This window comes from Harmonia axyridis, chromosome 6 (assembly GCF_914767665.1).
Source record: "Harmonia axyridis chromosome 6, icHarAxyr1.1, whole genome shotgun sequence".
NCBI classification, from domain to species: Eukaryota; Metazoa; Arthropoda; class Insecta; order Coleoptera; family Coccinellidae; genus Harmonia; species Harmonia axyridis.
This window is the reverse complement of record NC_059506.1, coordinates 9,431,532-9,457,958: the sequence shown is the minus strand read 5'-3', so window position 1 is coordinate 9,457,958 and position 26,427 is coordinate 9,431,532. Positions and strand designations below refer to the sequence as shown.

At 35.7% G+C, this 26,427-nt stretch overlaps 3 protein-coding genes across 4 annotated transcripts in view; 2 read left to right on the top strand and 1 right to left on the bottom strand.

Moving 5' to 3' along the window:
• The first annotated feature begins 363 nt into the window (after positions 1–363).
• The window catches only part of LOC123682869, a 149,405-nt gene continuing 123,341 nt past the window's right edge, over positions 364–26,427 (top strand). The window contains exon 1 of one of the 2 annotated variants that reach the window (XM_045621673.1): positions 364–677. The gene's annotated coding sequence lies outside the window, so the exon portion shown is untranslated. Of the gene's footprint in view, positions 678–19,220; positions 19,339–26,427 lie in introns of those variants that run through there. The other variant, XM_045621672.1, reaches the window with a different exon arrangement.
• Positions 6,190–11,364, bottom strand: LOC123683032. The gene has a single exon (XM_045621929.1). The coding sequence runs from the start codon at positions 11,362–11,364 to the stop codon at positions 6,190–6,192; it is 5,175 nt and encodes a 1,724-aa protein (XP_045477885.1).
• Positions 13,103–13,540, top strand: LOC123683031. Its single transcript, XM_045621928.1, has one exon. It carries the CDS (start codon positions 13,103–13,105, stop codon positions 13,538–13,540), a length of 438 nt encoding a protein of 145 aa, XP_045477884.1.

The following is a 26,427-nucleotide window of genomic DNA, read 5'->3' as shown; positions in this document are numbered from 1 at the left end:
CTCACTTATATCACAAGTTATTTTGGTTATTGCTGTAGTTGTGCTATGTTCCTTGCGGAAGCCAGACTGAAACGGATTAAACAAGTTATAAGTGTTCATATATTATGATATGATTTGTGAATGAATTATTACCCTCCAAACTGAGCTTAATTAACTCTTTCGATAACTGACTACTAAGGTAGGGTCAGAAAATTAATGTCGGTCAATTTAAAACGGTCGGACATTGATAAGAGATAACAAACATTACGAAGATAAGTAGTACACCTGTTGATGCATCAACGACTTCTTTTACTCCTATAACGTTCATAACAATCGTTCCACATATAAGGTAGCTGATAATTGCAAAGCAGGAACTCGCGCTATGTGATCTATCCGCTACATTTGGAATGATATTATATAATTCCGATAGATCCTATCGGCTGACCGATAAAAGTTTGCCGAACCCGAAGACCTAGTCTGGCTCATTGCAACAGCGTCGGTGAGGTTCCGCGTCTTCAACGTCGGTTCTTCGGTTGAGCCGGTATCTATGTTATTGGATCTTTAGGCGACCTTGCGGATGGACGGCCGTGTGACGGACTCCCAGTGGCGATAACAGAAGTTTCGAGTGCGGGGTGTTGGAAGTGAATTTTGTGACTTGTTTTTTTTTTCAATTGGATTTTGTTTTTGGAAGATTGATGGTGAGATTTTTTTTGAATGTTGAATATTATTTTCTGAAATTCAAAAACAAATTCTCGATGTTTGATGACAAGATTAAGTCATTGACCACTTTAACACTTGTATCGAAACTGTATATTATTTGGTCGAATAATATTGTTACAATGACAAGATTTAGTTTTGTGAATTCAATTATGTGAAAAAAAAGGTGTGGAAATCGTAAATTATTTCAAAGTTGATATCCATCATGAAAAAAAAGTTTTAAAACCTGGAATCACTGATACTTGGATTATTTATTCAATTTAATGATGTCAGTAAATATTATTCCTGATAATCCTTCAAAAAACTTTTTGCAGAAAACACTAATGCCCCTTGAGATTTCATTTCGATTGTTGAGAAAACAAGGAATGGAATCGAAATACTTTTTCTTAAGGTTAAAATTTCTCTCATTTATTTCCTAGTTTTCTCACTTTTCAAACTAGAAATTTCGAAAATACAGAAATTTTCGTAAGTAATTGCACAAGTGCATCAAAATTATCGATAATTTTGCATGACAGCGTGTTGTCATAAAAACTTTATATCACATTCGGAAGATGCTTTCATTCTGATTTTTTTCCAAATACCATTCTTCCCATTTTAAACAGTTAGCGATCTGCAGCGTGTTTATATTAATTTTGAAGTCAATTTCATTAATTTTTCTGTATTGTGATAGTAGGTCTTGATTTGGAGACATAAGTATGATTTTGTTTCTAAAAATCAAAAACATAGTATTGTAGGACGTCATTCAATAAGGCCATACCTCTATGGAGGCCCATTAACTAGGAAGTGGTATTTAATTTCCTTTAAAACGTTTTACCGAATTCACTAAAAAATGTCGATTTTAACGTTTATCTCAAGTGAACATTCTCTTGTACAAATCTGCTCGTATAACACAACTGATGATTGGAACTCATCTCTTTTTCAACTGCCAAATTAGAATGCGCAAAAAAGGAATGAAAAAAAATCTCAAATTTTATAAATACTGACAAAATCTGAATGGTAGGTAGTGTATTTTTCAAACATTGTTCATTTTAGGGATTGATTTCAATGATTACCTAGTAATCATAGTCATTGATATATTCGATATTCGAATTTGTACGAGCTAGAGTTAATGTGACTTATTCCTATGAAGTAGATGGCGCACTGCTATTGTTAAGATTATCTGAATTCTTCATATATTATGATATACTATTAATTTTTGCCATCTTATACTGAACCAATCGTTTATTTATGAGTTAAGCAGCCCATAGGAGTCATATTTTTCGGATTTATAGGTATCATTTTTGCATATCGTAGGAGAATCAAAATAATCCTACACGGGCATACAGAAAGCCCATAACTATCTGGGGTTTTGTAACATTATTAAAAACAGTATATCTGCGATAATTGGTCGCTTGTAGATAATAATAATATAATGAAATGCATGAATTTCCCATAGTTACGGAGTATTGATAAGTAGGTATACCCTTGACGACGTGGTATATTCGTTTTAGCCTCCTGCCATATTGTGAACATTTCTATAACTTTCTTGGACGTTCGTCAAAAAGAAATTGAAGTGAAGCTCAGAGATGTCATCGAAATTTTCGAAATGCAGCGCTTTGTATATGGTTATGCAAATTGAAAATATTATTCGTTATATAATCGTACCGAATACCAACTCGAGCATAAGCAATATATTTCGATCATTCAAACCTCTTCACTCGACGTAGTTCTCTAAACATTTCCTTTAATTTTTCATTTTGTATTATTCTGGCCTACCATTAAAATTGAGTGGAATTTTTTCGAGAGATATTCCTTCATATAACTCTCGTGCTTGCCGAATTATTGACTATTTTCCCTTCTGTACTTCTAGCAGTCAGGAAATAAATAGACCTCGAAGCTTCATAGCTTCCATTTGTTGTTGACAAAAAACAGGCGTTGAGACATAGTTACAGAACCTTCACAGAACTCAACTATGTAGTTATCCTTAGCTGTGAGTTAATTATTGGGGGTAGAAATAAAACACATTGGATATTTGGAAAACCTTGTTGCTATTTCATTCGAAACTGTTTAATTTTTTCTACACTAACATTAATGGAAGTTAAAAATATAATGAATTTATTTTATATAGAATGAAGTGGCTATTAACTTTCAACAAATCCAGCACTTAAGATGGAGATTTAAGACCTGCACCTTCACTCACAGGATTGAAGAAAAAATGGTTAATATCACCGCACTAGTGGTTTTCTAATCTTTATTCATTTGCTGGAAATTTGAGCAGAAATTTTTGCCGAGTCGTTCTCGCGAAAATGTCACAGTGTGCCCTGTCTCTAGAGATTGTGAGGTATCGTCCCGAGATTGCTGGTAGATAATTCAATTAGGCAATCCAGCAATTTCTGCCTAAGACATCTTTTCACTCCATAGTGGAGGGGTGACCACCATAAACACGCCGGGGCTGCACTGTAGTGTGGCGCGAAGCCCATAACGCCACCTCTCGGTTAGACAGAGTCACTACGAACGCTTTTCTGGAATGAAAAATTCATTGAAAATTTTATTATGAAACTATGACAAACAGTACTGCTGAATTTATTTTTCATATTTTTCTGATTCATGAAAGTATGTGTTCAACATGAAAAATTTCCGGATTTTTAGCCATGGCATATCCAGTAGTCCTAGAAAACTATATATTTTATACAACATTTCTTCAGTGTATCATTAGTCTGGCTTCAGTTTAGTTATTTTTGAAGGCTCAAAATAAATTCATCTAAATGAAAAATATACGGAAAAAGTCTAAATTTTTATTGTAAGAATAATATTGATTCCACTGCAAAATCTGATCGGTAATAGTTTTGATAATGACTTTATTTTACTCATAATCAATACCAAAATGATTTTATTTCAAGTAGAGTCCAAAAAAATCAAACATTTATTATAGTATTAACCAAGAAGTCATTGAGTCTTCGTCCAAGAAATATACTCTCATTTCTTATTCCAGTGCAATACAAGTGTGGTCATTTCATGCGATCACAGGATTTCTTATTCTTTTTTAAAGATTCAAATCCAACATCTAGATATCTATATTGTTAATCTTGAAACAAATTATCCTAATATTTTTTTTACGAAATTGTTCATCATGATTGTACAAAAACTGTACAAAAGGAAATGGTTGAAGCTTTATATATATATATATATATTCATTCGAATTCTATTTTATTGGATTGTTCGTGCATGAAAAATCAATCATCAACCAATATAATCGAATAACGAAAAACCAGAATAATCGGTACTTTCACACTGAAATGTGAAATTCACAAGTTGCATTCATGAATTTCTCTTACGTTAATCTAACATTCCTTTGATCGTTTAGCAATAAAAGAACTTCAATCTCCATTATGACGCTCTAGCAGAGCCTTTCCGTCAATAAATGAATCAGCTTTTGTGTGGTATTGCGGAAGTAGATTAATCAGATACAATTATATGACTTCTTAGTATGACATAATGAATTAAATTGCAAATTCAGCTCGTCATTTCAGAACGTGCTAATGAGGATTGTAATGTTATTGGTAATAACAGGACTGAAATGCTCCTTATCGTTTGGTCTTTTCTTTGCACTGACGGATGATTTGAAAATTCATATTGTAGGATAAGAAAATGAATACTGTTTTTATGGAACTAAGAGAAATTGAGATTAAACTCTGTGCTATTCCACTAACTAGCTTAAAGTCAATGTTTCAAATTCGCATAATCAAACTTCATATCATGTGGAAAATTTCGTTTTTAACAATTTGGTATATTTTAATAGGGGAATGACAGATTAATTTCGAAATATACAGAACATAATTAATAAGGCTCTTAACAATAGAAATAATTAACTAAAGTACTTATGAAAAAGATTGCGTTCAAATTAATCTTCAAATCAGACTTTTCTAGCTTTATACATTATTTGCATTATCTCACCCATATACCGTTAATAAATTCAAGTTTTTGTTCGAATAGCGTTCATACGAAACGGTAGAATATCAACTGAAAGATAAGTTTATTCAAATTTATTCTGAAAATTAAATTTTGTTCGAATAATTTGTAGCTGGAATATAAACATCTGTTGCATTTCTGGATGAAATTAATAGGTAATTATAATACAGAAGTTTCAACAAATTTGTTATGTGTGAAACAATAATGAGTGAATTATATAAGAGCAGATTGCCTAATGTTTCATAATTCTATCAGTTTAGATTTAAAAATTGTAACGTTCCATCAAACGCGATGCTTTTCAAAATGAATAAAAAAGTTGAATTGCTATTCTATATATGTACAGGGTGGCCACTTTTTTAATGGGATTGTATTGGTAATTTTTAAACCATAGGAGTTAGAAGGTCGGTCAAATGGAGAAAAAGTTGCATGCATAGAAGCATTATCAAGCAGTTCAAACAAATCGAGATTATCAGGGCCGGTTTTCGAGATATCATAAGAAAATTAAATTATAACATTTTGATTTTTCTTTTTTTTCCACTTCATTTCAAATATCATCAAAAAATGTTACAGGAATTTTTTATTCGACAGTAAATTATCCTCAATTTGACGTGATCAGATTTCGTATCCAACGTTTCGTACTCTCTGGGCCACACTCAACCTAATTTTTTTCAATACGGACCTGCATATTTTATGACATTTTTCGAAATAACTTTTGACGCTGAATCCAACGATATATCATACAATGTCATTCAAAGTTGATTTCCAGGTGATTTTGACCCTCATCCAAATTTAATGGTGTGTATGTAAGAAAAAACAAGTCTATTAACGATATCAATGTTGTTACGTCCGATAGCTCAGTATTGTTTGAGAGAAAAATGGACTGTATATCTGCGTGCGTTTGTAGTTGGATAGTTGGAGCGACAGCGAAATATTTGATAATAATGCAAATAATAATTGCGGTCAACAATGATGACTTACCAAATGGGGCTTCAGGTTGAAGAACAAATGGTCTCTGGTACAAATCCCAGCTCTTCACAGGGCCCTTGGTGCGGGTTATCAGCTCCAACTTTCTGGGTTTAAAGCGGTGTAGAAAAAACACTAACAAAGGCGTAGGCGAAAAGACAAAGCGATGAATAAAGCGGGTATTTCAAAAGCGTTAAAAAATCAAGAAAAAAAATGCGAAAAGTCAATTAATATTTAGAAATGTCAAGCACAATTTTTGGGCGAACTAGCGAAGTCAATCATTCAAACTATATAATTCATATGTCTCTTGCGTTCTGGGCAGAGCCATCAGTGTTGACATCGTTTACGCGCAATCCTATGATACTTCGCGGTCGCTCGAACTTCATAACTGTTTCTTGCACAAACATTCTCCGGGCGCGAAAAATGGAAAATGAATGAAAGATAAAAAAAAAAGAGAAAAAAAAAATAAATACCGTACATAACATTGGTTTTCTGAAACTGCATTAGGTGCGACTTAATTATTAAAAAAAATTGAGAGAGAAAAAAAATTAATTTATTAACCACAATTAATATAGGTGCCTATCAAATTTCAACAGGCAAAGGGAAAAGCTTAACAACCGGTCTCTTCAAGAAACCAGATCGGGTTTTAACAGTGGCGATGCGGGAACGTCCATCGATTGCATTGGACAGAGATGAAATTCGTCCAAGTGCCCATTGGCAAGGAGGAAGCCTCTCATCTTTGATGAGCACTAAATCTCCAAGTTTAGGAGGATTATTGTCCGGCGTGTACCATTTGGAACATTGCTGCAAAGTGTGCAGGTATTCACGTTGCCAACGTTTCCAAAAATCTTGTTGAATTCGCTGGAGACATTGCCAACGACTAAGGCGGTTCAAGGGAAGTTGGGTAATATCGGGATAAGGAAGGGCATTAAGTGGTTCAAGGGTAAGGAAATGACCAGGTGAAAGGGCGGACACATCTTCTGGGTCTGAAGACAATGCTTCTAGCGGGCGAGAGTTCAATATAGCCTCGATGAGACAAAGAACCGTATAAAACTCCTCATATGTGAGAATTTGAGCTCCTATAACTCTGCTCAAATGGGTTTTCACAGATTTGACACCTGCTTCCCATAAACCACCCATATGCGGAGCTGAAGGGGGGTTGAAATGCCACTGTATGTGCTCCCTTTCAGCAGAATCTTTCATCAAATTGATTATTTCTCGATTGGCACCGACAAAATTAGTACCACAGTCAGAATATAAATGACTTATTCTTCCTCGTCGCGCAATAAGTCTTTGGAGAGCGGATAGAAATGTCTCAGTGGACAAATCGGTTGCCAATTCTAAATGGAGGGCCTTTGTAGCGAAACAAACAAATAAACATACATAAGCCTTCACCGTTTTGACACCACGATGTCGACCTATAGTTATAGAGTAAGGACCTGCGAAATCTACTCCACAATTACTGAAAGGTTTAACTTCAGAAATCCGTGGTTTTGGAAGTGCACCCATAGGGGGTTGATATGGCTTGGGCCGAATTTTGAAACATTTTAAACACCTATTCAAAACCGAAGAAATGGCCTTTCTACCACTGATGATCCAAAATCTTTGAGCAATCAGAAATCTAAGAGTGCGAAGTCCTGCATGTAAATATTTTTTATGGTACATATCAACGACAAGTGCTGTCAAACGACTCTTTTTAGGTAAAAGCATTGGGTGTTTTGACTCGAAAGATAACGAGGATGAATCAATCCTGCCTCCCACTCTTGATATACCTCGTTCATCAAGAAAAATTTTCAATTTTTGCCAATGTTTGGGAAAAGTGTTCCCCTTAACTTCGGTTGAAAAGGCATGTTGTTGCGTGACTCTGACTAATTGAAACAATGATTCATTTAGCTCAAGGAGTGTGAGATTTCCAGACAGTTTATCACTCTCTTTTTTAGCGTTATGCGTGAAGCGAAGAACATATGCGAGAATTCTTTGAATTCTGGTCAACGAAGAAATACTATCGAGTAAAGAAATTATAATATTCTGGGCAGATTTATCTGAAAGTTTCGAGCAAAAATTATTAATGTTCTGTTGAGTGGTCACATCAATATCGATATTAACAGGAAATGAGCTTGAAGGCGTGTGCAATAATTGAGGTCCATCAAACCAAATGGACTGATAGGCGAATTCTGAAGGCAATAACCCTCTGGACCCGGCATCAGCGGGGTTATTTTTGGAGTCAATGTGATACCACGAAGCACTAGGTACCTTCTCCTGGATGTGAGCTACTCTGTTGGCTACAAATGTAGGCCACCGATGTGGTGATCCCTTGATCCAATCTAATGTGATTTGGGAATCCGTGAAAGCGTAAACTTTACAAAAATCTATAGAATCCCGAAATACGTGAAGGCAATATGAGAGGAGCTTGGCTAGCAGTACAGCACCGCACAATTCAAGACGCGGAATTGTTATTCGTTTCAGAGGAGAAACTTTAGTTTTTGCGCATAAAAAATTATTATTTGGTTGATCGTTGTCATCAATCATACGATTATAAACCACGGCGCAGTAACCCCTCTCAGAGGCGTCACAAAATCCTACGAGTTGGTAAGACTTGGCTTTCGGGGAGAGAAGTTTGCGAGGAATGGTGATCGAGGATAGGATCTGAATTTGGGATTTGAATGCATCCCAGACTCTAGCGATATCTGGAGGAAGTTCATCATCCCAATCAATACCTGACGACCAGACTCTTTGCAAGAGGTGCTTCAGGAGAAAAGTCACTGGAGCTAAAAAGCCTATGGGATCATAGATGCGAGCTATTTGGGAAAGTAAGTGTCGCTTTGTAGAAGATTTATTCAAGGGTTCAAAGCTGAAGCGAAAACAATCTCCCTTTGGATCCCATTGCAAACCCAAAATCTTCAAAGAAAAGTGTTCATCTTCCTGGTCAAATGTCAGAGGATCAGCTGACATATGTGAAGACGGTATTCCTGCCAAAACGGAAGGGCAATTGGAAGAAAATTTTCTAAGTTCGAAATTACCCCTATTCAAAAGTTCAACTAGTTGCTGGAGCAACAGTTTGGCTCCTTCCAACGACGAACTGCCAGCAACGATATCATCAACATACGTATTTTCGAGTAGTGCTTTTGAAGCCAAAGGAAATTTAGGACCCTCATCATCAGTTAACTGAATGAGGGTGCGCAATGCTAGATATGGGGCACTATTTACACCATACGTTACTGTGAGTAACCTATAGTCTTGAGGTGCCTCATCGACTGAAAACCTCCAAATAATGCGTTGATAATCTGCATGGTCTGGCCTTATACGAATCATGCGATACATCTGTCGGATATCGGCGCATACTGTATATTCATGCAACCGAAAACGAAGTAAAATCGAAATTATATCCCTTTGAAGTTTCTTCCCGGTAAGAAGATGATCATTTAGTGAACCTTCTTCAGAACAAGGAGATTTTGCGGAAGCATTGAATACTACACGAATTTTACTCTGACTATTCTGAGCTTTTACAACGCAGTGATGAGGAAGATAATATGAGTTTCGATTAATGCAGTCGTAAGGAATAATCTCCATATGATTGGATTCAAGATAATCCCGCATAAACTCAACATATAATTTATACAAATCGGGCGTTTTCAAAAGTCTTCGTTCAAGAGTAAAGAACCTTTGCAGCGCCAGTTCACGCATTCCAGTAAACTGCGGCAAACAACTGCGAAATGGAAGCGAAACGACGTATCTACCCTCGCTGTCGCGATAGTGTTGATCGGAAAATATCTGATCACATAGTTTGTTATCAGGGGATATCGGTTCTACTGAAGGCAAGGAGTCAAGTTCCCAAAATTTTTGCAGAGAAATATCTGTGGAGAAATCTGAACATGAAGTTAAAAATGTTGATATAGATGGTTTTGATTTACAATAGAACTTCCCCATTAAAATATAACCGAAAATGGTGTTCATAGCGTCAATTTGACCAGGTTTTCCAATTATCTGTTCAGTCAACATGATTTTCGAAAAAACATCTGCGCCTAATAAAATATCAATCTTACCAGGGGTATGGAAGGATTCGTCGGCTAATTTTATGTGCGCTAAATGGGACCAAGCGGAAACAGGAATCGGATGAGAAGGTATCTCATCACAAATTCTGTCTAAAATTATTGCGTCTGTCAACAAAACAGGACCATTCAATTTATATGGGCGAAACATTAAAACTAAAGAACCATAAGAAGCGTTCATTTTCATGGAATTAAGACCTTTTACCTCAACATCAAGTTTGTGCCGGGGTAAACCTAACAAATTCGCAGCCTTTCGAGTTATGAAAGAAGACATGGATCCACTGTCAATCAAGCAACGAAAACGATGAAACATTCCAAAATTATCTCTGACTTCAATTAACGCGGTGGACAATAGAACTGTAGGTGTTTTATGAGAGACACCAGCGGATGCTGACAAAACTGCCCAATCAGAAGAGGTAGAAGGAGGTTCCTCTGATCCAGCGGAAGTTTCACTGGAGGGCCGTGCAAGGTGCAACAAGGTGTGATGTCGTTGATGACATTTTCGACACGTATTCACAGACTTGCAAGATCGCAGATCATGTATGTTACTCAAACAATTGAAACATAGATGTTTCTGCTTGGCGAATGAATGACGTTCTTGGGGAGTTTTTTCAATAAATTTTGAACATGAGAGAAGCGAATGGTCTTGATTACAAAGCGTACAAGTGGATTTTGAGCGTTGATTCTTATTGTCGTTAGAGAAATAGGTTCCTATGCGTTGTTTTGAATTGGAAGAACTATTTGAATCACCCGTTCTGGTATTATTAGAATTATGGGATGTACCCAGAGTGTCCATTGCAATACAATATTTATTGAGAAATTCAAGTAGAGTCTTGAATTCGGGAATCATAGAGGAACCATTTTCAAGTTCGAAGCGTGCGATAGTTGAATTATCCAAGCGTTTTATCAAGAGCATAAACACGATAAAGTCCCAAGATTCTACAGGAAAATTCATGTTTTTTAGTGCGGCCAAATTTTCAGTGAATGTACTTAGTAAATTGCGAAGTGCGGTTTGATTGTTACAATTGATTTTGCCTGTGCTTTCTATTGCGTTCCAATGAGCTTGGGCTCTCAACCTTTCATTGGAAAATCTATTGACCAGCGAGTCATAAGCGATCTGATAATTATCAGAAGTCATCGGCAATGTGCGAACTAAAGATAGAGGCGGTCCTTCTAACGAGGATATCAAATAATTGAACTTTTCAATTTCAGTGAGCGATTGATTGTTATGAACAAGGGCGTCAAATACATCCAAAAATGTAGCAAATTGCGTATAATCTCCTCTGAACTTTTTTATTTCTATTTGCGGAAGTCGAATGTTAGGAGTTAAGGAATGAGGAAAGCAAGAAGCAAGACTCTGCTTGCGTGTCAAAACAGATTGCGTCGATTCATTCAAAGATTTTTCATTTGGATCAAATAATTGAGTATAAATAGTTTTGACAGAAAAATAATCATTTTGAAATTCACGTTTTATTGCTTCTTCTGAATCGAGATCAGTATCTTCACCTTGTAACAAGATTGAAGTTACAGTTTGGTGTTGTTTATTAAACTCTTCGCGAACATCATCTATCTCGGTAAAACGAATTCTAAACGAGGTTCTGAGATTAGAATCTGTTGTTGCTTTATTGGCCAAATCCAATAGTGAAGCTAATTCACCTATACACGATGTTCTCGCGAACTTAGCTCTCTTCAGTTTGAAATCCGTCATGTTTCTGTTCGATATTCACAGTAAGAACCAAAATATAATGAAATGTATAGAAAATTAATTCAAGGTAAGTCCAAAAGCAATCAATAATTTTCAAATGTGTGTGCATAAACGATTTCTAGACGACGGAAAATGAAAGGAATGAAGATAGGTACATATGACGTTACTCGTCACCAGATGCGAGATTATAACTATGAACTATGAAATAAAAGGCACAAAAAATGTTTATGACAGCGATAAATGGGAAATGAAAACAAATTAATAAACCAAAATTATGCAAAATTCAATATCCGGCTGCGAAAAAGGACCAATGTTACGTCCGATAGCTCAGTATTGTTTGAGAGAAAAATGGACTGTATATCTGCGTGCGTTTGTAGTTGGATAGTTGGAGCGACAGCGAAATATTTGATAATAATGCAAATAATAATTGCGGTCAACAATGATGACTTACCAAATGGGGCTTCAGGTTGAAGAACAAATGGTCTCTGGTACAAATCCCAGCTCTTCACAGGGCCCTTGGTGCGGGTTATCAGCTCCAACTTTCTGGGTTTAAAGCGGTGTAGAAAAAACACTAACAAAGGCGTAGGCGAAAAGACAAAGCGATGAATAAAGCGGGTATTTCAAAAGCGTTAAAAAATCAAGAAAAAAAATGCGAAAAGTCAATTAATATTTAGAAATGTCAAGCACAATTTTTGGGCGAACTAGCGAAGTCAATCATTCAAACTATATAATTCATATGTCTCTTGCGTTCTGGGCAGAGCCATCAGTGTTGACATCGTTTACGCGCAATCCTATGATACTTCGCGGTCGCTCGAACTTCATAACTGTTTCTTGCACAAACAAATGTTCTGACCCAAATTCAATCAAACCCAGAAAAAAGAAATTTGGATAAGAGTCAAAATCACCTGAATATCAACTTTGAATGACATCGTATGATATATCGTTGAATTCAGCGTTAAAAGTTATTTCGAAAAATGTCATAAAATATACAGGTCCGTATTGAAAAAAATGAGGTTGAGGGTGGCCCAGAGAGTACGAAACGTTGAATACGAAATCTGATTACGACAAATTGAGGACAATTTACTGTCGAATAAAAAATTCCTGTAACATTTTTTGATGATATTTGAAATAAAGTGGGAAAAAAAAAATCAAAATGACATAATTTACTTTTCTAATGATATCTCAATAACCGGCCCTGATAATCTCAATTTGTTGGAACTGCTTGATAATGCTTCTATGCATGCAACTTTTTCTCCATTTGACCGACCTTCTAACTCTTATGGTTCAAAAGTTACCAATACAATCCCATTAAAAAAGTGGCCACCCTGTATACATATCTCTTATATTTTTGTTTCAAACATATTATTTTGAATTCAATATAATAGTGAATTTCAAACCGAGGAAAAATTTAATGATTTATACCGATGTGGGTTTGTAGAATAAGAGCGAAATTCTTGGGCGTTATAAAGCATTGAGAAATTTGCACGACCCAACTGTTCTCGTACCAAAGATTTCAATTGAAATAATACAAAATGAATTGAATCAATTGTTGAATTGACTATTCAAATTTACGAAAACAAAAATTTAGATAGTCGAATTTTCATAGCTATTTTCTGATAGCCTTTTTGAAGCTTTCATAGATAATTAGGCAAATAGAGCGGAACAGGTGAGAGAGTTCACATACTTAGGAGCAGACATCACTAGCGACGGAGATCTAAAGCGGGAAGTAAGAAATCAGACAATGAAAGCGTCGAGGATATCAGGTTGTCTTCAGGATATTGTATGGCGCAATAAATATCTAAACATAAACAGCAAAGTTAGAATATATAAGACAGCCATTCGACCCATCATTACTTATGCTGCGGAGACAAGACCAGATACGGCAAGGACAACACAGATGATGAGTACGACAGAGATGAGGATAATAAGGAGAATACATGGAAAGACTTTACTGGACAGGGTGAGAAACGAGGAACTAAGGGAAAGAAGCGGGATTCAAGACGTGGGAAAGTTTGTGAGGCAGAGGAGAAAATATTGGAATAAGCACATAGAGAGAATGTCGGACAACAGACTGGTGAAAGGAGCAAGGCAGAACAAACCCACGGGGAAGAGAACCCAGGGAAGACCACCGAAACGTTGGAAAGAATGCTGGACGTCTACGTCGGAAGAGGCTGATTAATTATTATTAACAGGCAGACGCCTACCTTTATGAACTACCAGCTCATATAAGCAAGAAGAAGAAGAAGAAGAGCGTTAACGATAATTCCCATAGAAAACTGTTGATTGATTTTTTGTGAAATGTAAAAAGTACATATTTTGCGGAAGGAAAAAATAGAAATTATTCTATATTGAGTATTATAAAAATAACAGATATTTTAGCCATTAGCCAGTAGGTGAAAATACTTTAGACTTTAGAAGGATTTATATACGAAATAGCTCCGGATTACACGATACTTTTGGCACACATCAATATCTTTGTAACTAATACAGGTGCTGATATTAGCGTTCTAAAACACCATGGTGACCGGAAATCTGGACTCTCCACTGGAAATATGTAAGAATATTATTGTCGTAATGTTATTGTCAATATTAAATGGATACAAAAAATTTATTGAATACGTATGAGTACCCGATTCAAATATTATGGTAGCAGTAGAGAAAAAGCATGAAAAATTCATAATTTTCAACTGTACGATTTGAGTGGAAGTTCTCCAAAGAAGGAAATAACTCAGTAGTAATTATTCTTGTCTTGCCATAATAATCTGTCGTGAATTTGAAATTCCAGATTTTTCACCAAGGTAATTTGGATACTGATAGCTTTAACTTCATCACATCATAATATCTGATTAAATAATACAGCAGAAGTACTTTCGATGTTTAACATTATTTTCATTCGTTTTTTCTGATGAAGATTCAATAACATCGTCGGAGGATCTCTATAAGAAATGAATAAATAATTACTAAATCATCTTGAAAATAAGCTTTCAATTAATTCTTTTTAGGAAGGAGAAAATAAAGACAATCCATGAATGCAACGACATAAAATTCACATGATATAAAAATTTGTAAGGAAATTTGATCGTCAGAAATGTGAATACATATTTATTATAAAAATGAAGCTGGCGGTTAAATAAAATCGACAGTATACACTGCTTTTTCAGTCTTGCAGGCACGGCTTGCCGGCAAACCAGCATTTTGGCGGGGCGGCAATTCCTAGAAGAATGTATTGAGACATTTTTTCAATCTAAATGAATTTCACATGATTTTCAATTATCATTATTGAACCATTCATGAGAGGAAACTTATGAAACGCTCACAATCCTCATAAAAACTAATTGTCCGTCGAACATTTGAACTACTATTTTAGGAACTATTTTATCTGTGCTGGCATTTTTATTGTAACAAGTTGCTTTGAATATTGTTTATTAGTTTTTATGTTACTTTTTCCTCACTGATAATTATCCGTTGTTGTAATAACCTGTTATTTTCTATTTAAAATTTGGTTGTTTTTTTTTAGGATATCATTCTTTTTTGTACTTCTGCTATCAACTTACCTAAATACTCGAGTTTTAGAATTTCTTCCCTGCTCGTTTTTTTCTGTTTCTCAGGAATCTCGTCACAACATTCGATGTATCTTTTCTGATCACTTTGATGTTTCTTTTCTTAACGCAAAAACCATGATACGTACCTTCGCATTTTATGCAAACCATGATTGTGCACACCTTCTTGTAACAGCATTTGTAATTATTTTTCGATGTATTAATAATTTTCTCGTATTTAACGCTTCCGCCATCATTCTGTTCATCTTCACTTGACGCCATATTAACTCTTGTCGAGGAAATAACCGCCATGGGGAGATCATTTCATTCTGCGAAAACTGCTGCTCGCACCGGGTTTTGAAAAGCTCTCTGAATAGCTTCATGTTCATTTTCGAGAAGGAACCTGAGCAGTCACTGCTGCAGGATACGCTCCAACACCTTTCCAGCTAGAGAGGTCAAACTTATATGCCGGTAATTCGTTCTGAATTCTCCTGAATATCGGAATAATTGATGTTGAGAGCCAAAATGAGGCAAACAGTGAGTACGAAAAGACGTACGAAATATGCTGGTCAACGGAGCTCCAATACACCGAGAACAATTTCGTAGAATAGCCGCAGAAAGACCATCACCACCCGGAGAAGAGTCTCTGAGGGACATGAGAAACCTCATGACAATATCCACATCGCTGATGCTAACATCAGATTCAGGGAGTACTGAATCGGAAACCGGACCAATCATTTGCAGCATTCTGTTGCGACAAATGAATTTCACGCGAACTTTACGGGCAGTTGAATATTCAGAAAGACGCATTTAGGTCGGAAAACCAACCCCAGCAGGTACAGCGAGGGCTAAAAAAAGAACAAGAGCATCCTTGGCGCCACATTGGCGCTACATATGGTCATCCTGAAGTCACATCTTAGGGCAAGGAATGAAGACGTGGACCAATCAGGGACTTGGATTCCGCTTTGGTATGCAAAATCCAAAGCGACACTTAACATCCCCAGGAAATTGGGGTACCATATTCAGTACGCTCGTAGCTGTTACCTTCTAAACACATAACTTGTACAGCCATTTTTAATATATTAATTAAGAAACCCGGTGTTTCATTATCCCAATTTAATAGAATTAAAGTTGATCGATTCAACCAAAAACACATTCTTTCGTTGATTCAAGGCTTTACTGTATTCCATTTAGTTCTGTTGTTGAGCGAGGGCGCATTTGAATATGGAACCTAAATTCAATTCATATATGTATGTAGTTCATCATTTATGCTTCATTGCGAAAATATCAAGAGCCCAGCAGGCATATGTTGTACGCATAACATGGTCAGGTAGCCCTAGTTCTTGATCTGTCACCTGAACCATATAAGGATGAAGATGCAAATCTAGAAGCGAAATACGCCAGTTCTCCGTAAGACAGTCCCAAATACTATCCGTATCGGGAAATGAATAAATTTGGATCTTCTTCCATTTAGATTTTGTATGCAACTCAAAACATCAGTAACACATCCAGTCTTTTAGAATTTTTCAGTCCTACCAATTGTACGCTCAGATAGATGATTAGGTGGACCATAATCTGTCCGTAATGCACGAAACGTTCTCACTACAAAATCATTAATTTTTAAGAAAGTTTCAGCAGTAGATAAACGATTCATATCGTTAAATGGCTAACCTTCAACTTGAGGTATGACACTACGGATGACAATTCTGTTTGACATATCTCATTGAGGCGGGGCTGTGAAATCCGGAACAATATATCAATAGCCGAGTATCGTTTTATAATCGATACCTAAATCATCTTTAAAACATAATACATATAATATTACTCATCGATTATTTATCTCAAACGCTCTAAACGTCCTGTCATACATACGTTAAGTAACTGAACAACTTCATTCATACATCAGTATTCAGTACCATCACCTGTTGATCTGACCTGGCGATCAAAACATGAATTGTGCTACACAAGTGTTACACAATATACGAAGGAGAGAAGAAAATGTATATCTTTCATCTCAAGATGAAACATCTCTTACGAAGTTATGATCTCAGTGATTTGAATGAATTAATCCCTTATATTGCTAGCATTCAAGATTCATAGAACGGATTCCATGCATCTTGCAAGCAATATTTCATACGCATTGACTCAGTAATCAAATATTAAAATTTCCCTCCTTGAATGAATAAGGATTTTCAATGTTACCATTTCAATAAGTATACCACGTTCAAGAAAACGAAATACGAGCAGTTACAAAATGATCTTTCTCGAATGCAATGCATCCTTTATTTGACAATAAAACGGGTTATCATTTCAAGCTATCTCTTCAAATTTCATTATCATGCAATTACGTCCGCTTCATAGTACTAATTATAAACAACTGAGTGATGTATATGGCAAATATTTCCCATAGTTACGTGTACATTGATAATCAATGCTTCACTTTCGCGAAACATTTTCACGAATCTACCTACTCATTGCAATTAAAATATATTGTTATCGCTTGACTAGTAGGCAACTGGGGCAACTGCACTATCGCTCCTGTTTCAATAATTCATATGGGCTCTATATGATAAGAGTTAATTGTAATGAACATTATTCCGTAGATATCTCCATCAGGGCAAATGGTAAGTAATCTCCGATGGTTCTCGAACACCATAGGCGGAGGTAGTTGTATATGACATTTTTAGGTATGTTAGTTTATTCAATGTTAAGATTAATCTTGAATTAACATGCATTAAAGTAGGAGTTATGATGATATTGGAAATTGGTCATTTCAACGAAATAAAAGAAATATACCTATCTACCTTCAAATTTCAGGAAATCCATTATAATAGTTAACTAACTTAACAGTCTAATGCATCGCATTTCTTTTCAGGTAGTACATAAGCATCTTATCTATTAACAATAATAATTTCACCTAATAATATAGGATCCCGATATAAAACGACCTTCACCGAGATTCTTATTTGATAAAACGTATTTATATTCAATTTTACATGTCAATCAATATATCACATATGGGTTGCCTAACAAATTTTGGTCCAGAGTAGGTTCAATTAATAATTAAAAAAAAATTTTTTTTTAAACATTTCACCGATTTGATTATTAGATAAATTCTATACCAATCGAAAGTATGAAGCCTATAGAATGTGCAAACGTTAGGTTGTCTATTTTTTTCCGGTCACTACTCTCGGGTAGCCAGGAATGAACAGGTAAATCTATACTAGCATTTTGCAACGGTCTGATTATTGAATCAAAATCAATAAAATTAAAGATTATTTTATTATGAAGACGGTGGTATAGGGTTGCCTGCGAAAAATCAGTCCCGAATCCCGGTTGTCCAATTTTGAAAAGTTAAATATTGCTGCGAGTGAATGTGTGCGACTGAGAGGTCCCAATCAACCATCTCATGCGATAGAAGAGGACACAGCATAGCAGCTGTTTGAAGTCCGTCCAATGAAAGAAAGAGAGTGCGCGTGCTATATGTTCTTGGAAATGAAAAGGATAGCGATAGACTCGTATATGCGTGCATCATTTTGGAGTAGATAATTATCAAAATAGAGGAATAGTTATTTAATTTTTTTTAGACCTCTCAGTCGCACACATTCACTCGCAGGAATATTTAACTTTTCAAAATTCGACAACCGGGATTCGGGACTGATTTTACGCAGGCAACCCTTTACCACCGTGTTCATAATGGAATAATCTTTAATTTTATTGATTTTGATTCAAAAATCAGACCGTTGCAAAATGCTAGTATAGATTTACCTGTTTAAACCTGGCTACCCGAGAATTGTCACCGGAAAAAAATAGGCAACCTAACGTTTGCACATTCTATGGGCTCCATACTTTCGATTGGTATAGAATTGATCTAATAATCAAACCGGTGAAATGTTTAAAAAAAATTTTTTTTCAATTATTAATTGAACCTACTCTGGACTTAAATTTGTTAGGCAACGCATATGTGATATATTTATTGACATGTTAAATAAAATTTAAAATACGTTTTATCAAATAAGCATCACGGTGAAGGTCGTTTTATATCGGGATCTTAGACTATAACGAAATAATATTGTGTTGAAGAAATTCCGATTCGTGAGATGTAACATTCAAATACATTAATTTTTTAATTGAGTATAGTGATCTAATTGGCGATAATAATTGATCCAAAGCTCTCCATCTAACTTAGATAATTATAGGTATATGGCCAATCAATGTATGCGGAACAATAGGTTCAATGCTCTTTTTGACCTGATGCATATTATGAAGCATCTCAAGAGAAAGAAGCCATTCAAACAAATGACCTATATTGCAAGTGGTTAGCATACCCTGTGTGAGAATTCTATTGAGATTTATGTTCGTTGTGGTTATTCTACTTTCCTGTAATGATTCAATGTGGCAATGAATAGAGGGTGCAGGTTCCTCAAACTTGAAAATCGTGAGTAATTCATAATTCCCTGGAATTACTTTTTTCATTCACGTCTTCAGTCGTTAGCGAAATAACATCGTTCATTATTATTGAGTTTTTCACTCAACGTATTCACAACATTATTTTCCGAGAAGGCACAAAAAAAGTATATTTTTTCTGTATATAGGAATATAGCGGTATTAAATTTATTAATTTTTATTTATTCTTCTTTCATTCTCATCGAGCAACATAATATATCATTCATTCTGAAAGTCAAGGCTATAAATAATCACAAGTTTCTTCTCTTCTTTTGATTTAAGTCGAAAGATTTGGGAACGGGAAGAAAATGTGTAACGGGTTAATCTGTCTGTTCGTGATGATCCCAATCTGACCCTTTTGAAGCGTGCAATTGCTTGGAATGTGCATAGGTCTTCTCTTCGGTCTTCCCTATATAGCATTTCGCACAAAAATCTAAATGTGCTATGACTAAAGAACTTGCTTCCAGCTGGATGCAGCAACTTTATACACGTTCAATTTGTCCCTGCCACGAGTTCGAGAAATTTTTCGATCTCCAGGAGAGGTGACATTTCTCTCCTCCAGCAAAAAAAAAAATTAATGCCGGATAGCGTATATTCATAATCAATAAACATTTTTTCGACTAGAGGCTTATTTTTTTTCTCAATAACATTTTTACATATACTTTTCATCTTGAGTCACCTTGTATTTTTCGATGGCTTCCATATTCATTCGTGGGTAATACATTTTCTTGATTTCAACGGCTATTTTGACAGAGATATTTGATAATGTTTGGGAGCTCACTTCTAGTACAGCTTACACTGCATCTGCCATAGGCGTGAAAATAAAGTAAAAACCTCTTATTTTTTTGAGGTAATTTATGTTCCCTAGGAAAAGGGTGACATTATTGTCGGCAAGAGCATTTTCGACGAGTGTATTTTTCTTTCAATTTTGTAGGCAACACTGTTTATATTTCTGGCCTTCGAATGCTTTTTTTTCGGTTTCAATTTGAAATTTTCCACAATCATAAGGTCTCTTCAATATACCAGTTGTAGAAACAGAATAACTCTAAACATTCTTAAGTTTTGTGCCAGTTTTTGTGTTGGTTCGCAAATTGGTTCTATATTATGTCTTTTGGAAAGTTTTTATATTTTGTCGGTAACTGATGGCATAAGAGGCAAGAATACTTTCTTGATGGCAATTATTTCTGGACCCCTATTTTTTATGGTTGGCATCCTGGACTTTTTAAGTAGTCGATTTCTTTTGAGCTACACCCATTGAATAAGTAGGCTTGTTTTCAGTGATTCAGAGGATTTTTGGCTCACATATACCCCGGGTTATCTATACAGAAATGTATTTTTCACTCTTCGTTCTTGTTGTAAGGGGTGTTTTTTTTAGAGCTATAGAACTTTAAATTACAACAAAACAACGAAGGATTATTCGATTGACATGAATTTCATTTATCCGCAAGATAATCTTGTGGCATTACATTTTAAATATGATTTCTGGAATATGACGGCTGGCTGGCTCGGTTGTATCCAATCTGGACGTCCAATTTTCGATGACTTTTTCCAACATTTGTGGCCGTATATTGGCAATAACATGGCGAATGTTGTCTTCCAAATGGTCAAGGTTTTGTGGCTTATCCGCATAGACCAATGACTTTACATAGCTCCACAGAAAGTAGTCTAGCGGTGTTAAATCACAAGATTGGAAGCCAATCCACAGGTCCAAAACGTGAAATTAGGCGGTCACCAAACGTGTCTTTCAATAAATCGATTGTGGCACGAGCTGTGTGCCAATTTCGTTTGTCAAGGCCCATTCGCAAGACGAAAAGGTGAATTGATTTTCAATCGAAAACCCCTGCTGGTCTATTCAGAAATTGTGATTTTTATTTTTTTACGGTATGAGTCGTTTATCCATTATCCTCGACACTTTTTTGCATTCATATAATAGATTACAGAGTCTTCCACATATATTATGTCATCCTGAGGGCAATCGATTCAGGACAATATTTTTAAAAATCCCGTCATCGTCATTTACATGTCAAAATATTTTATTTGATTATTCATTCACCTTTCTCATTAAGTGTAAATCATTCTGAAATTTTTATTCTTTATTTTTGGATTGTTTTCAAGAAATAACTATTATTCATTTCATTGAAAATTTCAGTCTGATATTTCAATCGGGTAGAATCATAATCGATGAACCACGATATACACTGCTCAACAATTGATAGGGATCACTTACTTGTTCTAAATTCATTTCTGAAATATTCGCTCCAAGATTATAAATTTAGTGAGAAATCAGAGTATTTTCAGTTGATAATATGGTTCACTTGAGAAAAGAATGAAAAAATGGAAAGTTATTATTATTATTATTATTATTATTATTATTACATGAAATAAGAGCTGAGGTTGGTAACCTATAAAAGCTCAGAAATGGAGAAAAAAAAAATAAAAATAAAAATTAAATTAAACAGAAGTACATTACTAAACTAAACTAAAGTAAACCAAAAAGCACAAAGGTAAATATACAAAGTCACCGCCGAGTACACCATCCATCGTATAATATATATAATTGGTAATTCGGAAATAGGACTACAGAATCAGAAATATCAGTATGCAACCAAGATTCAGTAATGAAAATGAGCGATGGACCATGCACTCTAACAAATGAGAGAAGTTCATGATATTTCGAATGGAGAGATTGAATGTAAGTATAAATAAAACTCTATTCCTGCATGGCACCACTACCACTCAGTTTTCTGGAGTCTGGGATACAATTGTTGGCTCTCCCCTGACGTACTTTATTGTCAAGTCCCTTTCTCCGGACGTTTCGCGTTCCTTCAGATCAAGGCGAAGCTGACTCAGAGTTGCTAACTGGTGAGGAGTCTTGTCATCAGAAACTAGTACGCGCTTGAAATCTCCAGAATTGAGAAGCTTCTTCTTGTTTCTCAGCAATGTTCCCACAACCCCGTTGTTCGAAAAGGAAACCCTCAGCAGACGTGGGTGGGATGGATTACGTTTTCCAATACGGGAAATCTTGACAATCGCGCTTTGTATAGAGTTATCAATAGATTCCAGTATCTTGACAGCCACGTCGGTGTCACCCTCCTCTGGGTCAGATTCAGGTACATTTTTAAGCAAAATGTTATAAGAACGTTTGACTCGCTCTAAAATCTCAGCGGAATCCAAAGAACATAGAGATGGTAGTCTATCGGGAGCAGCGGATAGAGTAGATTTAATCTTTACTATATCGTAAGTCATCTCATCAACTCTCGAAACCACAGCGTTCTGTGATGACTCTATTTGAGACAACTTATTTTGACACTCGTCAATAATGGAGCTATGGCTACTTAACTGCGAGGTATGTTCATCGAGAGTTGTTTTGCATTCACGCAGCTCGGCCAAAATTAGAGACTGATCGGATTTTATTGATTTTATATCCTCAGATACTGAACTCATTTTACTCATTAGGAGAGAAAAATGTTCGAGTGTTACAGGCTGATCAGATTGCGAGTTACTCCGTAGCAATCGTTTGCTACTCAGGCACGGCGGACAGCTCCACTTACCCTTCGACTCCCTCATAAACTCAGAGTCAACGGGCGATATATCAACACACGAAGCATGATAGAATATGCGGCAGGTAGAGCATTTTAACACATTTTTATCTGATTCGGTGGCTTTTTTCGAGCATTTGAAGCAGTACGAGGGCATGATTAGTAGAAAAATATTAATTTAAATAGGAAAGGAGAGGCAAGTAAACTTTTCACTCTTGTGGGTCGATACAAGAGACTTTCACAGAGAGGGAAGACCACGGAATGATAGGAAATGGTGATCAGGCCGCGAAATAATTTGCTACGATTATCGGTCTGCTGAATTTAAATTTTATGATCCAGTGCGGTCCACGCGGTTCCCACGACAGAGCCGAGAGAATGAAATAAATATGTAAAGATTGTGAAATGTGGGGATCAAAAACCGAAAACCAATGAGCGTTCAACGAAGGGGGGGAAAGAACGCCAGGATCAACAATTATCTGCGCGGGTGGGATGCTAATATCGACCTTAGAGATGTAAACAAAGATCAGTGATGAAAAAATCGACAGAATTAAGACATAGATTTACCAAAGTGAATTGGAAAATTATATTATCCTACCTGAGGAAATACTGAAAACTGTATCATTCAACACTAAAATATCAATGTAGAACACAGATAACCAGCTATTAACTAAAGTTGATTGAGAGCTACAGCAAAACGCGTATAGACGAGGCAGTACTTCGAGTTAACGGGTTGGAGAGAAAAAAAGACTTTATTAGGAACACTCAAAATTCTGTGTTTGAATAACATAAAAATTTTATGATGAAACCACAAGAAGGCTGAAGTTTCGGTTAAGCTAGTACCATAGTATAAGGAATGGATAGTAAGCCAACCGCCGTTTGACGGCAAGGAACTGGTCACTTGGGGTCGCTACTGTAGTTGGAACCGGTGTTTTACGGGTTGCATATATCGAACACTATTGACTACCCAAAGTGGAGTAGTAACTCGATAATAGATGGCGCTGAATCATGAGCTATAGATAGCGCAGAAATAATACGATAATTCATTCAGTGGCGTAGTTGAAAACAACAATTTTTATGTTATTATTAAGTTACCACTACAATTGAATATTCGAATATTCATTGAATATTTATTCGAATAATTGCGTTTTGCATTACGATAAAAGTTTAAATGATCACTTAACTCTCTATTCAGGAATAATTAAAACAAATTGATAGATACAATTGAATTAAAATTATTCATATAATAGTAGAAAGTGGTTTCATCCGAAGAAATATGAATAGAATTGGAATATTATCAATGAAAAAAATATTAAAATTGAATATAAGATTCAAACATATGAATTTAGCAATAAAGAGTTCTAAAAATAATAATATAAGATTCCACATTCGAAATGTAATGCCGTTTTTTAAATCGTTGGCAAAGTTTTTTCATTTGAAACCTTGCTTTTCTGTTCCCTATGCATTGTGATTTTTAGACATTTCTCTATTTCAGTGGTGAAATATTTTTTTATTCTGAATTGAGAACCGACGAATCTTTCTATTCTTTTAAACCTGGGGTCTTGAAATGTACACACATCCTCCTCTAACTAAACTGAATCAGAAAAACAAAGTGTTTTGAATCATTCATAGAATTGAGCACGAAGTAGTGTATTCTTGGAGGATTTAATGTTCTCAAAATCCGCTCGATCATTCTTTTTGTATCTGTATACCTGTAATGAGAATGAATTTATTTATGGCATTCAGATTGTATTGCTGTGTCCCAGCGTAGGATTACTGCGTCTACATAAGGATCTATAATTGTATTTTGAACGTTGTCATGTAATGAAAATTATTTATGGATTTCCAAAATGAGGTTTTTGATTGAGAATTTGTCTCGAAAATTAGCTCCGCTTTGGATGATCGGTATTAATTTTCTCGATAATTTGGAACAATGAGCGATAATGAATGATACTGCTAGTCTACTTGGATGATTTTTTTATGCAATTTTTTTAATGAAAATTGTTTTGGGGTTTGAGGATGCATTAAATTGAATTTGTATTTTAGTATATCCTGAAACATACTAACTATTTTTATCTTAAAATGATAAGGAAATGCCAGGCGACAAATTTTCAAAGTGCCTGTTATGGTTTATTACATCTCTTGTTGTTAGACACTTCTATCTTTTGAGCGTTTTCTTGTGTACCTTCAATTTCTTTTATTACAAGGTCAGAAAGATTATTGAACGCATTTCGATCTAGGGCCGCCTTCAGGACCGGCCAACCGGATCATAAAATACCATTTGGTACCTATTTTGCTCACTCTCAATTGAGCGGTAGTTTTTCTATAGAATTTAACATGTACTTGGGTAAATATCTTATTTTCTCCTTTCTTGTTATAAGAATAAGGTTAAAACCAGAAATCATGGTTCTGCAGTTTTTGCCCACTCTTATATTTCTTGAGAAGGATGAGAAAGAAATTGTAAAATGAAATTGTTTCTCGTATATTTTCCATTCCTCTGAGGAATCAACAAACTGATTGAATAATTGAAAAAAAAACTATGATAATACTTGAAATATCCAGAAGCTATTTCAGATGCGCAATAAAAAAGAACCCATTTTTAGTAAAACTTTAGAAATGTAATAATTTTCCCGAACAAAAGACAGTGGTGTAGAATAAGAATGGAAAAACTATCAGATCGCTTCCCGAATTTCTAAAAAGTTTCTGATTAGTAGGTACTTAATAAAACTATGTTTATAGTTGTGAGTTTTGACTGATCATGTTTCCTTATACTATGCTAGTACCTAGTTGGTCCCCCACTAGCTCGTCTCAAGCATTCTACCCTACGAGGCATACTTTCGATCAAACGATTTATAAAATTTTGGGGCAAATTCGTCCAAATATCCCGTAAAGCGTTTGAAAGGTCCTCCAGGTTATTGATCGGTTGTTCTAAGGTTGACAATTGTCTAGACATCTCAGACCAGACATGTTCGATGCAATTCATGTCTGGAGAGCGAGCTGGCCAGTCCATCCTATCAATAGCATGAGTTTCTAGCGCTTCATTACCAGACGACTACGGTGTGAACGGGCATTATCGTCAATTAAAATGAAATTCTCGCCCACAGCAGCCGCAAACGGGACAATTATGGGTTCAATAATCATATCGTGATATCTCTGGCTGGTCATGGTGGTGTTCTGCAGAACAACCAACTCTGTGCGTTGGTTCAAACAAATGCCTCCCCATACAGATATAGAACCTCCGCCAAAAGCTGTTGTGGGTACCATAAACTGTTCTGCATACCTTCGACCTCTTTCCCTCCAAGCAAGAATACGTCTATCGGAGTTGACCAAACGAAATCTAGACTCATCCGTAAATAAACATCGGCTCCAATCTTCAAGTGTCCAATTGCGGTGCTCCTCAGCCCATTGCCGTCGATGAACCCGGTGTTCCCTATTCAAACGGGGATGTTGTACCCTCCTACGTGCTCTCAAACCACGAACATGTAGTCGTCGTCTTACAGTCAGGTTCGAAATTAGAACTCCTGTTGCAACTCTCAGTAATCTAT